This window comes from Amblyomma mixtum, chromosome 5 (genome assembly GCF_055824585.1).
Source record: "Amblyomma mixtum isolate Tamu chromosome 5, ASM5582458v1, whole genome shotgun sequence".
Classification (NCBI taxonomy): Eukaryota; Metazoa; Arthropoda; class Arachnida; order Ixodida; family Ixodidae; genus Amblyomma; species Amblyomma mixtum.
In genome coordinates, this window is record NC_143016.1 from 116,826,035 (window position 1) to 116,841,395 (window position 15,361).

Below are 15,361 nucleotides of genomic sequence, written 5' to 3' on the forward strand. Positions count from 1 at the left end.
CCCTAAGGCAGACTTAGAGCCAAGAATAAACAACCCGAGTGCGATGCAGTGGGAGCACTTGCTGGCCAGCGAGGACGAGGAAGCGCAACGATTTCTTGTGCGCCGAGCCACGATGGCAGCAGTCAAGTGCGGCATCCTGGACCAAGGATCGACCACGGCGCCCTGTGACCCGTAAGGGTCAAGAACACTTGAAATTTATTAACAATAAAGTTTTTCCATCCATCCATCCTCGCTTCGCTTGAGCCGGAGGCCAGATTTGCCACTTCTGCGCATGCGCGAAACCGAGCGACGTCACGCAAGGCGAAGGTGGTCGCCGTCGGCGCCGCCGCCGTTGACTCCGTCGCCTGACCATTCGCCGCCGCCGCACGCTAGTGCGCATGTGCGCCGCCGCTTCTCCTCCTCGCCACCGTTGACCTTTCGCCGCAGCCGTGCGCATTAGAAAGGAGGGGTATATAAGGTGCGCTTGCCCGTAAGGCGCGCTTGCCCATAGAACATGCGGGTTTCGGCGAGCGCGGCTTCGGCCGCTTATCTGTTTTTTGAGCAGCGTCCGCTCCGGCGGACGCAGTTGTTGCTGCGGCGCGCGTCTTTTCTTTCCTTTTTATCTTTCCTCTGATCTTTTTGAACTCTCCTCTATCTGCACGTGGCAGCGGGGGTGGCTCGGCTGGAGCCGGTTGGCAGGCCCATGCACTTTCCTTTTCATTCTTCTCTCAGTCGCAACAACAACACAACAACAACAGGCGCAGACACTCGCCATGGAAGGAGAAGAAGAACGAACAGTCGGACGGCGCAGAAACACCGATACAGAATTTGTAGCTTGGGAGTTGGCTGAAAAGCAGCGAGAGTTTTTCGCTTCGATATATCCGGGCTTACCCTTAGCTAAGCCACAGCCAATTTTTTTTTCCTTCAGGCATCTGAGAATCTTCAGACAAATATCGCCTTTTTTAAGGATTTCTGATGAAGTAGCGTTTTCACATTAAAAAGAGTCAAAGCACTCAGACTTTGGACTGTTGCGAACACCTGCACAACGCGCGCGCTCCCATATCCTCGCTGCCAAGTGCGCAGCACCCCAGAGAGCAGTATGACTTTGCTAAAGAAGCGCTGTATTGAAAGAAGAAGAAAGCCAAACACCGGCAAGGCTGCCATGAGAGTGGTCTGACAGATCAACTTCATATTCTAATTTCCATATCTTTTTCTATGCTTCCTTTTTGCATTTTCAGCTCTGATTGTCTTTCGCCTCCAAAATGTGAAATCCTGGCCTATATCTCACACTGGACGCGTTCTTATTCCATGTGAGATTAGAAACAAGAACAGAAGAAGACGCAGAAGAAGATCCGCCATCTTGGCCCATCTCCACAATGTGGACTGTAGCTCTCTTCATGAAAAGGAAGTGCTCGCTGAAGATCTTTAAAATCGCCTTTTTCGTCGCCGCTTCTGTGACCCTGTTGGGGTGCATAATCCGTAAAAATGTCACGCCGTGCATGCATCAACTCGCTCCCACGGAAAGCAAACGAATAGCATCGATGCTGGATGGCCGTGGCGATGTACCGTGGCATGTTGGAGGCTGGGCTGTTCGGATGGCCTGCAGGTACCCTCTAGAAGTACTTTTCTTCGTGTATTCCGCACCTAACGACTGGCAGCGACGTGCCGACATGCGAGACACGCTTCTGGAAGACGCGGCCAAGTCCGCCTTCAACTGGACGGGCGTCTTCTTCGTGGGCGAGCGGAACGATTCCCTGGTGACCCTCTGGACGCTGCTCGAGGCCGACGTCACGGGAGACCTGGTCATCCTGCCGTTCATCGACACTGACTGGACCTTCACGGCAAAGTTCCTCGGTGGCATGCGCTGGGTGACCGAGCACTGTCCCAAAGTGAAGACCGTCATCAAGATCGACGACGACATCGGTGTCCAACCATTCGAGCTCCGAAAATACTTGGCCAAGGAGTTCCCGGTGGACGGAAATTCTATACACTGCCGCCTTTGGAAGGATACGGAGGTTTCCCGCGACAACTCCTCGAGGTTTTGTGTTCCGGAAGATGTTTATCCGCAGTACACGTTCCCTCCATACTGTTCCGGTCGTGCCATCGTCATGCAATTCGATGTGATGAAGGAACTCTATTTGACCTCCAAGTACGTGCAGAGCTTCGGCGTCGACGACGTATACATCACTGGTCAGCTAGCTCGAGTGAGGGGCGTCGGACACGTCGATATCTCTTCGAAGGTGAATTGGGACCGTTCAGATAAGACGGACGCTATGATCAGCGGGGAGCTGCTGTTCAGCCACGAATTTTCCATTTTTGGTGCCACCGTTGAACGCAGGGCTCAGTGGGCATTGGTGATCTGGGAGCATGCGCACTCGAACGTCTTCGGAAACGGGCCGAACTTGTCTCAGCGGCTAGCTAATGGACAGTACCTCACTGACTTTCATGAAACGCGACGTTTCCTGCAAATGGCACAATGAACATCACTGCAGTTTCAGTATCGTTGCTGGCGGCTAATGCTCTGTAGCCTAGCGAAAACTTTGCCGACAGGTGAACCTAAGCCTCGGTTCAAGGCCGCGGACTTTGCGCTGATATTGTCCATCTCTTTATTTAAATGCGATAATAAATAAGCACATTCCTCTGAAAAAAAATATCAATACGAACCTCGCAGGCAGTGAATTACGCACGAAGCAGTAAATACAAAAAGTAATTGAAAGCTGCCGGGTGCAGCCGCTTGCTTAGCCTTCTACGAACAGTTAAAACTTTTGAATGGGTACAGACGACAAATTTTCAGGGAACAAATAACGCCGAAACCGTCCAGTGTGTCCCCAAGAGACTTACAGGTGAGTATTCAGTACCTGTTATGCGTATAACTATTTTGTAGCGTGAGCTACACTGGCCGAGGTAGAGCAGTTTCGCGTGGCTCCTGAAGAGCCGTGCTGCGCATGCGCGAGGAGCGAGTGACGTCACTACGCACAGCTGGCGTGCCTCGCCGCTCTCGTTCGCCTTCCTTTCCTAAAAATGATCGGAGTGTAAAACGTTGACAACGCCAACGCCAATGAACACAATGAACGCCTACGGCCTATGGCTTCAGCGCCGCGCTTCTGGCACATCCTTGTCAATGCCTGCAGCCCACATCTCTCTCTCTCATCACCCCACGTACCTATAAGCACGATTCAGGCGTCCACTGACCCAGGGAGCCATTATGCGCACTTCCTTTCTTTAAAATGATCGGAGTGTAAAAGGTTGTCAACGCCAACACCAATAACACAACGAACGCCGACGTCCTATGACTTTAGTGCCGCGCATCTGGCACAACGTTGTCAATGCAAACGCATTCAGCGCACACCTGTCACTACTGCCACTTAGCTTAAAGCACGGTTGAGATGTCCGCAGTTCCAAGGGGGCAGTTATGCGCCTTCCCTCTGGTTCATGTGTCCACCAAGATGTGGACACCTCGCCCCCACCTCACGCTACATATATCCCGGCACAGCAGAGCTGTTGTTGTTGTGACTGAGAGAAGGATGAAAAGGAAATGGCACGGGCCTGCCTACTGGCTCGAGCCAAGCCACCACCGCTGCCACGTGCAGATAAAGGAGAGTTAAAAGATCAGAGGAAAGAGAAAAAGGAAACAAAAGACGCGCGTCGCAGCAACAACTGCGTCCGGCGGAGCGGACGCTGCTGAAAAAATGGCTGAGGCTTAGCTTAGGTTAAGCCTAGTCAGATGCGAAGCATATTGTCGCCGAGTTGCACATCGAGCACGCCGCTTGGCTAGACGTTCTTCACGCTCTTCATCAGTCTCTGTAGCACGCCGCAACTTTTGCTTCTCATTCCAACGAGCAGCCCTGTCTCCAGGAGGCATCTCTATCCCGTGTACGCCTAGCAGCGCACCTACAGCGCACCTAGCGGCAGAAGCAGGAAACACATTGGTCGCGACGCCTCGCGCGACGGCGCGAGCTGGGGCCCCGTTTCTCCTATGTCGTTACGTCACGCATCACGTGGTCCTCCTTGGTCGCGACGCCTCGCGCGACGGCGCGAGCTGGGCCCCCGTTTCTCAGCTGCTGTGACGTGCCGCACCACGTGGTCATCCTTGGTCACGACGCCTCGCGCGACGGCGCGAGTTGGGCCCCCGTTTTTCATCTGCTGTGACGTCACGCATCACGTGGTATGACATGGAGGTCACGAAAGGTCAATGGTAACGACACCGCCGCGCTCGAGGAGCTGGGTTGGGCTATTTTAGTATGCTTCGCCTAAAAACAGATAAGCGGCCGAAGCCGCACTCGCCGAAGCGAGAACAGATACACCTCACATAGCAGAGTTGTTGTTGTGACTGAGAGAAGAATGAAAAGGAAAGTGCACGGGCCTGCCAATTGGCTCCAGCTGAGCCACCACCGCTGCCACGTGCAGATAGAGGAGAGTTAAAAGATCAGAGAAAAGAAAAAAGGAAAGAAAGACGCGCGTCGCAGCAACAACCGCGTCCGCCGGAACGGACGGTGCTCAAAAACAAATAAGCGGCCGAAGCCGCGCTCGCCGAAGCGAGGAGAGATACATAGCAGAGCCAAGCCACTGCCAATTTTATATACACCACAAGCCAAGCAGATGGCGATGCGCAATCGCTACTGCGCATCAGAGAGGGACAGAGAGAGAGGGTCGGCGAGGCGATGGAGAGCGCGCGGCGGCGGCCACGGCGCGCCAGCTGATGATGATGATAACTTTATTTTCTGCGCCGTGTGACATCATCCGCTCCTCGCGCATGCACAGCTTGGCCTTTCCAGAGCTCCGCGAAATGGCTCGGCGACTAGCGTAGTGTTGCTTTCGCAACAATATATATAAATGCCGCGCGTGTGCCGTGTCCTACTCCGAGAGAAGAAAGGAAACAACAGGACAAAAACACACGCTCGCGGCTCACTGTACAGATAAGCTGGTGTGGGAAGGCGCCCAGCTGTAAAGCGTCCGAAGGTAGCATACGCGGAGCGTTTTGTCACTGCGGGTAGCTATACCTAGCGCGCAACAGACGGGACGTCAAGCCCGTCTGTTCGAAGTACACACAGAGGCTCACCAGAGTTGGCTCATGGGTGCGCGCACTGCCCTGCGGCCACAGGGGCGCCAATGCACTGTCAGGGATGAGTCCCTGCGCCTTGTAAGCCGCAAGCATGTCGCGACGCGGTTGGACGAACGCGGTACAGCGGAGGAGCAAGTGCTCCAATGTTTCAACTGCACCACAATCGCCATACACGTCGCTTGTGGCTGTAGTACGTGGCGCACCCGTCTGTCCGCGGGCCACACGCATCCTACACGCGCACGGAGGATCATCGCGCGCTGCTGCCGTGTCAGGGAGCGGCCACAGATGCTGTTGATGCGCTCCCTTCGTGCGATGCGCTGGTAGGGGTGCTGCTGTCGGAGGTGGTCGTAGATGACCGCTCGCACGTCCTCCAGAGAGGGAGATCGCTAGGAGGTATTTGGTGTGCGGCGGTCGCGAGTAGAGATGTGAAGGCCTAAAAAAAACACTGCACTTTGGGAAAAAAAACCTTTTTTTTTTTCGTTTTTTTCAGACGAGAGAAAATGGAAAGAAGCATCGAAAATTTCACAATGCAATTTCAAGGATTTATGATTGCTTGCATTCAGTTTAGGTTTTTGTTTTGCTTAGAAAACCATTGCAGTGTGCATCGTTGAACGATTGGAGAGCAGTCGTCATCGCCGGTGCCAGGTAGTGATTTTAAAATGTTCGTGCTGCGAGTACGCGGGTTGAAGGCCAGGTCATATCCAGGCTTGACTTAAAAGCAAACTAATACTTGAACTCACGGCTTAGGTAGAACAAAATGGCTGCAAATGCTACAGCGCGACACACACGGCATAAATACCATAGGCTGCTGTGCACGTAAGCGGTTTTAGCCAAATACCAGCCTAGCTTCTTGATTTCCAACGTAGCAGAGTACAGGACATCCGCAGGAATTTGATCCGGGACAGGGGTCTGAGACTCAGCGAAGCACGTGGCCCCATCTACGTGGTGGCAAGGCCTTTGCACCAACCGGCCGCTGACTCCTCTGGCTTGCCGACTGCTGCAGATACCACAATCAACCGCCAGCTGCGAACGAAACTGGTCACGTTTAGGAAACTTGCGAACAAGGATTCGCAACAGGCTTTCAGGGGAACGCGTTCGAAAGCTTGTGTATGTGGAGTCGAACCTAGCTGTGGACACAACTTCAATCCATGGATGCTGCTGCGCGTAGTGCCGTATTCAGGACAGTGACAGTCCGATATATGGAGTGACTTATAGATCAGTTTTCATGTTCCCTTTCTCGGTGCAATAGAACAAGAAGTTCGTTCCACAAATATGATATTTATATCTCTATATTCGCCTGAAGTGCAAATCATTATTTATCTTCTTGGTGCAACAGAACAAGAAGTTAGTTTCACAATATGACATCTATAACTTCATATTCAACTGAACTTCGGAGCATTATTATTGATCGTTGTGCTGTTGCAAATAAATCTGCGTTTGAAACATTTCGCAAAATTTCAAATTTTTCATGAAAAAAACCCTGAAAAGAATGGTTTTTTTTATGCCTTTCAAAATTTCTTGAAATTTTGCATCTTTAGTCGCGAGCTCGTCGGCTTGCCCGTTGCCCGCAATTCCGCAGTGGCCGGGCACCCACTGTGCACGAATGGCGCAGCCGTGCTGCGCCAGTCGCTCTAGGCGCGCGCGGATTTCACACAGCAGATGGGGCCTGGGGTTTGCAGGCGGCTGAGGGCATCGCGGGAGTCGCATAACAGACCACAACTGGGCGGCGGCGGAGCAAGGGAGAGGAGCAAGTCGAGCCCCAACCGATGCCCATAAGCTCTGACGTGGTGGAGGAGCCCAGAAAGGTGACGTGCTGCCGTCTGTGCAGGTGGAGGGCGGGGTGGCCGTTGGCGCTCCAAGCGAGCAGCTTTTGCTCGCCACTGAGCCGTCGGTGTACACGGGCAGGTGGTCTCGGAGTTCCTCGTAGATGGCGCCTCTGGCCAGCTGCTGCTAGATAGATAGATAGATAGATAGATCTTTATTTCAGACAACAAGGTCTCGGATACAGGGGCAAAAGGCAGATGCACTCTGCCTGACGGGGCCCAAGCACCCGACACAATGCTCACGGCAAGCGGCAAAAGAAGCAAGAGCTTCATACACTCTCATTAGAAAAAACAACACATAATTATACAAGGTAAAAGTAGGAGGAAGGTGCATACTTTTGCAATGACATAATTAAAGTAAATATTTACAAGACACATCACAACAAGAAAAACACGAGAATTGAAAGAGTTGACGGAAAAACAGGGACATCAAGAATTTTAATCATTCGGGCGAGAAAGGAGGTAAGCTTTAGCATTTCTATTGAATGACTTTTGGGAAACAGATTTCTGAATAATTTCTATGGCCTGTGTATGTTTATTTAGAAGACTAGAGAAATTTTTCTAGAGAAATTTTTTCCAGTGACTCTAGCTGCTGCACTGTACAGAGAAGTCATCTATTAACGTTGCTGTACAGAGCGGGGTGCTCCGCTTTCCCGCGTTGCCGACGATGTCTCGCTGCACCTCGGAAGCAGCAGGCCAGGGCGAACAGAGGCCATATGGGGGCGTGGCGTTCCCATGTGCAAACATAGGTATCTGCCCAAACGCTGAAGTAGCGGTCCACCGTTCAGTGCACGGTGTAACCTGTCGATGCGGTGCAACACACGCCGCTTGGCCTGAAGTTGTAGTGGCCACGCGCGCGCCTTGGCTAGTGTCTCTAAATGGGCCATAGTGGGGGTGTGGGGAAGGATAGGCGGTGGACTGCAAGGCTGAGTGGCACTGTGCAAAGCAGTATTCTATGTCTGCATATGTGCGTGGGCAGTTTGAGCACCGAGGTGTGCAAGAGTACCGGTACAAATAAAGATTGGCTGGTGTATGTAGGAGGTTAAATTGTATTCGGCGAAGAATGCGAGCTTCTCGGATTGATAAGAATGGTGTGCGGCGGTGGTAAATCAACAAAGTCCAATTTTTGCCCCGCGTAGTATTCGTCGACAGTGTCTGTAAGCCCTGAGCGCCTGCACCGTCGGTGGGCTCGTCCATCGGATCCCCGGCGCCCGGTGTATAGTTTCGCAGGCAAGCTGGTGAGCCAGCTCATTGCCGGGGATGCCCATGTGAACAGGGATCCACCGAAGGGCTTAATGCTAAGAGGGAGGCATCTAAGTCCGATCGGATAGGGAAGGGGAAGGCTCTTTCGTGGAAGGCACGCAGATGCCTGCGAGTCTGTATAGTCAGCGTACGTGGAGGCGGAAAGTAGGGTGGCGAAGTGTGTGATGGCATCGGCGATCCCGTGTATTTCTAGGGCGAGAGTGTAGGGTGGGGAGGTGTATGGACCGGTTGTGTGAGTGGTGGTTGTAAAGAGGCAAGGGTGGAGGAAGAAGGCTGCTGTGGAGCCCGCGGTTGGACACTACGACGGTGGCGTACACAAACGCCTGCCTAACGTAAAGGTAACGGAGTGGATTCCAAGAGAAGGCAAGCATGGGGTCGGCAGAAAGTTAGGTGGGCTGAGGAGATTAAGAAATTTGCGGGGATACAGTGACCGCAACTGACAAAGGACAGGGTTCATCGGAGAGATATGGTGAAAGACTTTGCCCGGCAGTGGGCTGTTGGAGTTGAGGGTTCAGGACAGGAGTGCCGCTGAGCGAAGAGGTAGATGGCGAAAGGAGGATAGGTTTATTTACATTTTACAATGGTGGTTAGAAGTGAGACGATTCTGCCGCATCCGTTGTCGAGTTTTATATCCTTCTTGTTCCCTAAAGTCCCTAGGTTGAGGACGCCCTTGCCGGAGTGGGAGGGGCCTAGAGCTTTCACCTGTGCGCACACACACGACACTGCACTCATGGTCACGCCCTCTTCACATGTGGAGTCTGAGGGAAAGAAGGTTGTCGTCGAGGTAGCGTTGACTGCGGTAGGTGATGGCCTCCGGCCAGCCGAAGGTTTCTGCGGGTCACCGACATCTGTTGATCATCAAATGCCACCCGCCGCTCGAGGCCGGACGCGAGGTCACGAAAACGCCGAAAGTGGTTCCTCGTGATTGGTCGGAGATGAGGCCCGCCAGCTTGTCGCGGTGCTTGGGCACGCCAAAGAGCAACCGGAGACGAGGCCCTTTGTTCCCTGACACGGTCACGGCAAATGGGGAAGATAACGTTCGTCTCCCCGAGGCGGCGGCGGCGTTCTACACGTGCAGGCACTTTGTGAAGGGGGTCTGGTTTTGTTCCTGCACTCCAACCGGGCAAACTCCGTAATTTATTTATTTTATTTATTTATTTACTCTCAGGGCCGAAGCATTACAGAGAGGAGTGGGTGGTACAAAACAAAAACAGTACAGGTAACGCAGCACTACAATGTAAAATCAATTACAGCGTTTTTAAAGAAGTCGGCGTTTGTAATGGAGGCGATGGAAGCGGGAAGGTGGTTCCATTCCTTAGCAGTCTTGCGGATAAAAGAGGCGAAATGTAAGTTGGTGCGACTGCTGGGTACGCCAACTTTGAACTGGTGGTCGCTGCGGGATGAAATGTAAGATGGTGGTACAAGCAACGTATCTCTGAGATGATGGTTTGAATGGTAGATTTTGTGAAATAGGAAATTGAAGTCAGCTGGCACCTGGGTCCTCTCGGTGCGTGCGGTCCATGGCGGCAGGCCCGAAAGCAATCACCCTCAAGTCGCTAGCAGCCATACACAGTAGAAACAGGCGTGCTGGCGGCCACCCGGCGAGACTTGTTGTCGTCGTTCCTAATAACTCCTCCGCGGCCAGGAAAATCTCGATCGGCCAGTGGTAGCAATCCCTTGCCGAGGCGAGATTGGCTTGACTTGGGAATGGGAAGTCCTGCTCTTTTCTGCGAGCACCAAATAAATCCCCCCCCAAACCTCTCACAATGGCAAACAGCGGCCGTTCCGGCCCCAGCAACAAAGCCCCACACGACGCGCAAGCACTCACTCTGCCCATGACCCACCAGGCTTATCACAACAAACATGGCAACCTAACAAATTTTTGATTCCAAGTGATTTCGCCATTAAGTGATAGCATCATTGACCCTTGGGCAACAACCAAGTCAGAGCCGTGCATGAAATGGAAAGAGTAAACATACATAGAAAAAACATACATAGGTCCGCTAGTAATACCCAGATACTTATAAAAACTGGAGGACCTTCTTTTACTTTGGCCCTTCAGAATAGCCTGCTTAACCCATCGGCATTGCCATTCATTTTTCCTCTCTTATACCTCACAGAGAAGTTGTATTCCTGAAGGATGAGGCTCCACCGCAGCAAGCGTCCGTTCTTTTGAGACATCTGCCGCAGCCACGTGAGTGGGCAGTGATCCGTCTCAAAAACGAATTTCGACCCGTATATGTAGCATGACAATTTTTGTGCTGCCCAGACTAAGCATGCGCATTCCTTTTCTGAGGCGCTGTAAGCTTCCTCCCGCAGCGTCAGTTTCCGGCTTGCGTACAGGATGGGATGCTCTTCATTGGCTTTCCCGACCTGACTCAATACAACAGCCATCCCCCTATCACTAGCGTCGCACTGAACTACAAACTCTTTAGTGTAGTCAGGCGTCCGTAGTACGGGCCGTGAAATGAGCACTTTTTTTAGCTCCTGAAAGGCGCTCTCTTTCGGCTCATCCCAAAAAACCTTTTCGGGCTCTCCCTTCCGCAGTGCATCTGTCAGTGCGCTTGCTCGTTGAGAATAGCGAGGAATGTACCTCTGATAATACCCAACCAGCCCCAGAAAAGAGCGGATGTCTTTCTTTGTCCGAGGCGTTGGAAAGTCAGCTATGGGCTTAATTTTTAGTTCTGAAGGCTGCCGCGTTCCTCGTCCTACAATGTGTCCAAGGTAGGTCACTTGGGAACAACAAAAACTGCATTTCTCAGCCTTCAGTGTAAGGCCAGCGTCCCGCAACCTGGCCAACACGCTCCTCAGGTGCGAGATATGCTCCTCCCAGCTGTCGGAAAATATCGCTACATCGTCTAAGTATGGGACCGCAAAGCTTTCCATGTCTTTAAGCACAATATCCATCAATTTCGAGAAGCTATACGGCGCGTTCTTGAGGCCAAAACTTAAAACGAGAGGTCTGAAAGTCCCAATCGGCGAAATGAAGGCGGCGTAGCGGCTCGAGGCATCTGAGAGAGGGACCTGCCAATATCCCCTCACAAGATCTAACGTAGAGATGAACTGGGCCCCACTTACGCGCTCCACTCTCTCCTCAATATTAGGAATCGGATAGAGCTGGTCTCTGGTGATTCCATTCAGTTTTCTATAGTCCACGCATGGACGAGGCTCTTTACCTGGTACTTCAACGAGGATCATGGGGGAAGTGTAATCACTTTCAGTTGGTTCGATGACCCGGATCTCAAGCATTCGCTTAATTTCTGCCTCCATTATCTGACGTTGACGTGGTGACATTCGATAAGGTTTTGACCTGATTGGTTCAGTGGAGGTAAGCTCAATCTCATGAGTTATCAGGTCAGTTTTTCCTGGTCGACTGCTAAACATTCCCTTAAGTTCATTTAGCTGCCCCTCTTTCAGCACATCGGTCCTCGCGGAACGCGCAAGAATCTCCTCGACGCCACATTCCGCATCGCTGTCTTTCCCTATCTCAGGTAGATCAGCCTTTACTTCGTCGGGCATGTTTAACATCATATTTACAACCTCCTCCCTTCCTACATAACGTTTCATCAAATTACAGTGATAGATGGTGACCTCATTTCTCTTTCCGGGCTTTTTCAGGGCGTAGTTGGTTTCCGACAGCCTGTGCTGAACTTCCACCGGCCCCTCCCACTGCACTTCCATCTTGTTTTTCCTGGATGGTCGCAAAATCATGACCTTATCGCCCGCCTGAAATGTTCGTTGCCTTGCATTTCGGTCATAATATAGCTTTGCCCCCTGCTGCGCCGCTTTCAGGTTTTCTTCTACGAGAGCACGCGTAGAACTAAGTCGGTCGAGCAATTCCAACACGTAACTCACGACTGTTTGGCTTTCGCCCGTTCCCTCCCAGAATTCTCGCAAAATCCGGAGAGGAGAACGTAGGGCTCTCCCATACACAAGTTCAGCGGGTGTGAACCCGGTCGCCTCATGGGGAACTGTTCTAAGCGCGAACAGCGTTGCCGGCAAACAGCTCTCCCAGTCTGTTTTTCGGTTATAGCACAACGCGCGCAGGACCCTTTTGAGCACGGAGTGCATTTTTTCGACACTGTTCGACTGGGGATGGTATACCGAACTGTGTATAAGCTTGATACCGCACCTCTTTAAAAAGGTGGTCGTTAAGGCGCTGGTGAACACGGTTCCCTGGTCAGCCTGAATTTCCGCGGGAAAACCGATTCGTGCAAAGGTACTGAGCAAAGCGTCCACTATTTCGGAAGAGCTTTGTTCTTTGAGGGGGACTGCTTCGGGAAATTTTGTTGCTGGACACAGCATAGTAAGGATATACTTGTATCCTGATTTCGTTTGGGGTAGGGGCCCTACCGTGTCGATTACTAACCGCCGAAATGGTTCAGTGATCAGTGGAAGCAATTTCAGTGGAGCTTTCCATTTGTCCCCTGGTTTCCCGACTCGTTGACATGCGTCACACGACTTCACGTACTTCTCAACGTCTTTGAAGCACCCTGGCCAGTAGCACTCCATTAAAAGTCGCTCTTTCGTTTTTTTGATCCCCAAGTGTCCCGACCAGCTGTTCCCATGACACAAACTCAGAAGGTCAGCCCGGTATTTTTCGGGAATTACTAGCTGATCAAAAGTCCTGCCTTTGCGATCTCGGTAGTGCCTGTAAAGCAGTCCACCTTTCTCGAGTAACGTGATGTTACGCCTAGCCACGCCCTCTTCCGCGTTAGCATGCAGGCGCCCCAAACTAGGATCGCTCTTTTGCTCTGCCTTTAGCATCTCTCTGTCAACTTCCAACAGCCGCTCAAAGCCGCGCGAAGTAGGGGACAATACCGACGCCCCGGCGGACTCTGTTTCCTGCGGTTCCCTTGGCGCTGCAGCTGCGCTTATGTTGCCCGATCTAGGGACAACCTCGTCCACTTGTTCAGCCATTAACCTTGGCTCCTCGATTTCAGGTTGTGCTCCGATTTCCCCCTCGCTCTGTCCCAGGTCCTGTGTTAACTGAGCTGCGAGCTGGCGGGTTTTCGAGCGCGTTAGCGCCTGTACTCTTCCTTCTCCAAAGAGCTGTCCTCTCTCACGCAACAGTCGGTCAGACCGATTTGAGAACAGATAAGGATATTCCAGCGGAAGAGTACTTGAGACGGCTGCCTCCGTCACCAGTTTCCCAAACGGACCTGAAATTTCAACCCTTGCCATAGGCAAGCAAACACTGTGCTCCTCCAACACCTGTTTAATCCACGTTACTTCTCCCGTGAAATCTTCAGGCACAACATAGGATGGGTGCACTACATCCATCGTAGCTGCGCTATCCCTGAGCACTTTACACGGCTTGCCGTTTACCTCTAACTCATGAAGGTAGGGGGCGAAGAAGTTCAAGGTTTTCATCGCTACCGTTTATGTAGGAAAACACCACTCGCGGGTTTCTACATCTCGCGGCGATATGCCCTGGTTCTTGGCAGTTGTAGCACCGCAACGGTTGCCTGGCCTCAAACTCCCTTTTCCGCGCCTTTTCTACCCCATCGTCCTTCGTTTGACTACCGCTCTTCTCTGGGGCCTTTTCGGCCACCTTTCTCTGCGTTGCACCCTGTCCCGCGTTTCCATTTAGAGCCGGCCTTCTTGAGGAAAAATACTTTCTCGAGGTACTTCCTTTTTCCGACTGCCCTTCCTCCGCACTCGCCTTTCTCCGTATCGAGAATTCGTCAGCGAGTTGAGCTGCTCGCTCAACAGTCTCTACCTTTTCCTTGTCCTGCACCCAGAATTTTACGGACGGCGGGATGCTGCGGAAAAACTGTTCCAGGCAGACGCACTCGACCACCTTGTCCTTACTTTCGTACAAGCCTGCCCCCTTAAGCCACTCCACTAAATAGCTTTTCAATGTGTACGCAAACTCCGCATAATCCTCGCTGCTTTTTTTTGTTGCTTCCCTAAAGCGCTGCCGAAACGCCTCCTCTGAATGGCGGTATTTCTTCAGTAGAGCCGATTTCACTTTTTCATAGCTTTCCGCATCCTGTTCGCTTAGCCTGGCGATCACATTAGCCGCCTCGCAAGGTAAAAGGCCTAGCAGGCGCTGTGACCACAAGTTTTCGGCGATTTTGCTCTTTTGGCAAGCCCTTTCATAGTTAACTAGGTACAGACCGATGTCTTCGCCCATTTTGTAGGGATACATCCAATTGTCTGTACGGTGAGGTTCCACCCTGTTTAATCGATCAACAATGCCTGCTCCCCCATTTTGGGCTGCCAGACGCTGGCTTTCGATTTGGAGCTCCATCATTTTCAGCTGTCTCTGTTCTGCGGCTTCCTTTTCTTTTTTTTCATCCTCTGATTTCTTTTTTTCTGCGGCTTCCTTTTCTTTTTTTTCATCCTCTGATTTCTTTTTTTCTGCTTGTTGCCTTTCTACCTCTTTTTTGACCATTTCCCACGCAATTTGGATATCTTCTTCGTCCGCCTCACAATTTTTGATTGTTTTTATGATTTCTACTTTCTTCATTCCTTCCTCCACTTCCAATCCCAACTCTTCACACAACAGCAGCAGCTCGTCCTTGACTACCTTCCTGAGGTCCATGATCGCTGCCCTAAATGGTGGCCCTGTCTGCTCACTAATGGTTCTGTGCAAACTACCACTGTGCTACAGACACCCGATTACCAGCAGTTCAAACTTTTAACCCAGAGTTTAAAGCCTGGTGAATCTTAGAGCAAAGACAAAGCGCTCACCCATACACGCAGAGCGATGTCACCCGGTCCATCCCAAGCGCTGCCAGCCAGTTGTTGGGATTGAGGGTTCAGGACAGGAGTGCCGCTGAGCGAAGAGGTAGATGGCGAAAGGAGGATAGGTTTATTTACATTTTACAATGGTGGTTAGAAGTGAGACGATTCTGCCGCATCCGTTGTCGAGTTTTATATCCTTCTTGTTCCCTAAAGTCCCTAGGTTGAGGACGCCCTTGCCGGAGTGGGAGGGGCCTAGAGCTTTCACCTGTGCGCACACACACGACACTGCACTCATGGTCACGCCCCCTTCACATGTGGAGTCTGAAGGAAAGAAGGTTGTCGTCGAGGTAGCGTTGACTGCGGTAGGTGATGGCCTCCGGCCAGCCGAAGGTTTCTGCGGGTCACCGACATCTGTTGATCATCAAATGCCACCCGCCGCTCGAGGCCGGACGCAAGGTCACGAAAACGCCGAAAGTGGTTCCTCGTGCTTGGTCGGAGATGAGGCCCGCCAGCTTGTCGCGGTGCTTGGGCACGCCAAAGA

The 15,361-nt window shown here is 52.0% G+C and overlaps 1 protein-coding gene across 1 annotated transcript; it reads left to right on the plus strand.

Annotated features, from left to right (window-relative positions):
- The first annotated feature begins 1,649 nt into the window (after nt 1-1,649).
- LOC149343433 (beta-1,3-galactosyltransferase 1-like) lies at nt 1,650-2,459 on the plus strand. Its single transcript, XM_089546966.1, has one exon. It carries the CDS (start codon nt 1,650-1,652, stop codon nt 2,457-2,459), a length of 810 nt encoding a protein of 269 aa, XP_089403092.1.
- Nucleotides 2,460-15,361: the final 12,902 nt, after the last annotated feature.